Below are 1,028 nucleotides of genomic sequence, written 5' to 3'. Positions count from 1 at the left end.
TGTGAGTTTCCTTTACAAGGATAATTTTTCGATGATTACTTAGTCGAATACTTGAATGTCGACAAAGTTACAAATATGTAACTAGGGGAGCAAAGAGATCCGCACTCGCCACTCACCAATGTGTCCCAGGTTTGATTTCCATGCCTGGCGTCACGTGTGGGTTGAGTTTGTTGGTTCTCTCGTACTTCAGCTTGATGGTCGCTACTATCTGGTGTAAACCAAGGTTAACAAAAGGCCAATTTCGATATAATAAATTTGAACTTGACTGTGAAGCTCAGGGAAATAAAATCTATTGACAGATCTCTGAGTGAGGAGCTAATTCCTAATCTTCGATGTGAAGTTTGAATTTAACTTAATATGGAAATAGACATATTGTGGACCAGGCAATTGATTGAGTCAAGATGAATTGATGTAAAGCAACCGCGACAAACTTATTGTAAAAATAATAAGTCAGAAAAGTTGAACACGCTGTTAGTAGAATGATCAGTAAATTGGAACTCAACGAACCGTATTGTTAGAATAAACATAGTAAATACTCTGAATACTATTCACGGTTAGTCACATGATCACACTCGACTGGTTACTGCACAATTTCCTAGATTTTGCTGGATCATAAAGTCTCTTAAGAAAGCAATGTGTTGATTGAGTTGAGATCAATTGATGTCACGGTAACATAATGAAAAGTGTAATGTAGCATTAATAGATAGAAAACTTGAACGGGTTGTTAGAAGAATTACTGAATAAAGTGGATCTAAACGAATGATATTGCTAGACTTATAGAAATATCAACGGAGAAAACGCTTAGGTGTTTAACTTGTTATGGACATAATCATTACTCCCAACGCTCGTGATAACATTGCGAAAGAACGCTGCCTACACTCTCGGGGTCAAATTGCGTCCAACGCAGTTCCTCGAAGTGCAAAGAAATTCGCTAAATCTTTAACGCTAAAATCGCCACATACATGTCGTGCATGCGCAATGCCAATCAGCGTTGACATTATGATTGCGGGCTCCTTTTGGTCGCTTTG

At 38.1% G+C, this 1,028-nt stretch overlaps 1 protein-coding gene across 1 annotated transcript in view; it reads left to right on the top strand.

Moving 5' to 3' along the window:
• LOC137999102 (uncharacterized) overlaps positions 1-751 on the top strand; it is a 3,724-nt gene extending 2,973 nt beyond the window's left edge. The window contains exon 2 of the mRNA XM_068844937.1: positions 1-751. This exon is cut by the window's left edge and continues 724 nt beyond it. Within this exon, the coding sequence (XP_068701038.1) occupies positions 1-5 (5 nt within the window). The 3' untranslated portion in view covers positions 6-751.
• The last annotated feature ends 277 nt before the right edge of the window (positions 752-1,028 follow it).

The sequence above is a fragment of the Montipora foliosa genome, chromosome 4 (genome assembly GCF_036669935.1).
Source record: "Montipora foliosa isolate CH-2021 chromosome 4, ASM3666993v2, whole genome shotgun sequence".
Lineage (NCBI taxonomy): Eukaryota > Metazoa > Cnidaria > Anthozoa > Scleractinia > Acroporidae > Montipora > Montipora foliosa.
The sequence above is the reverse complement of the archived record's forward strand: the minus strand, read 5'-3'. Positions and strand labels throughout refer to the sequence as shown.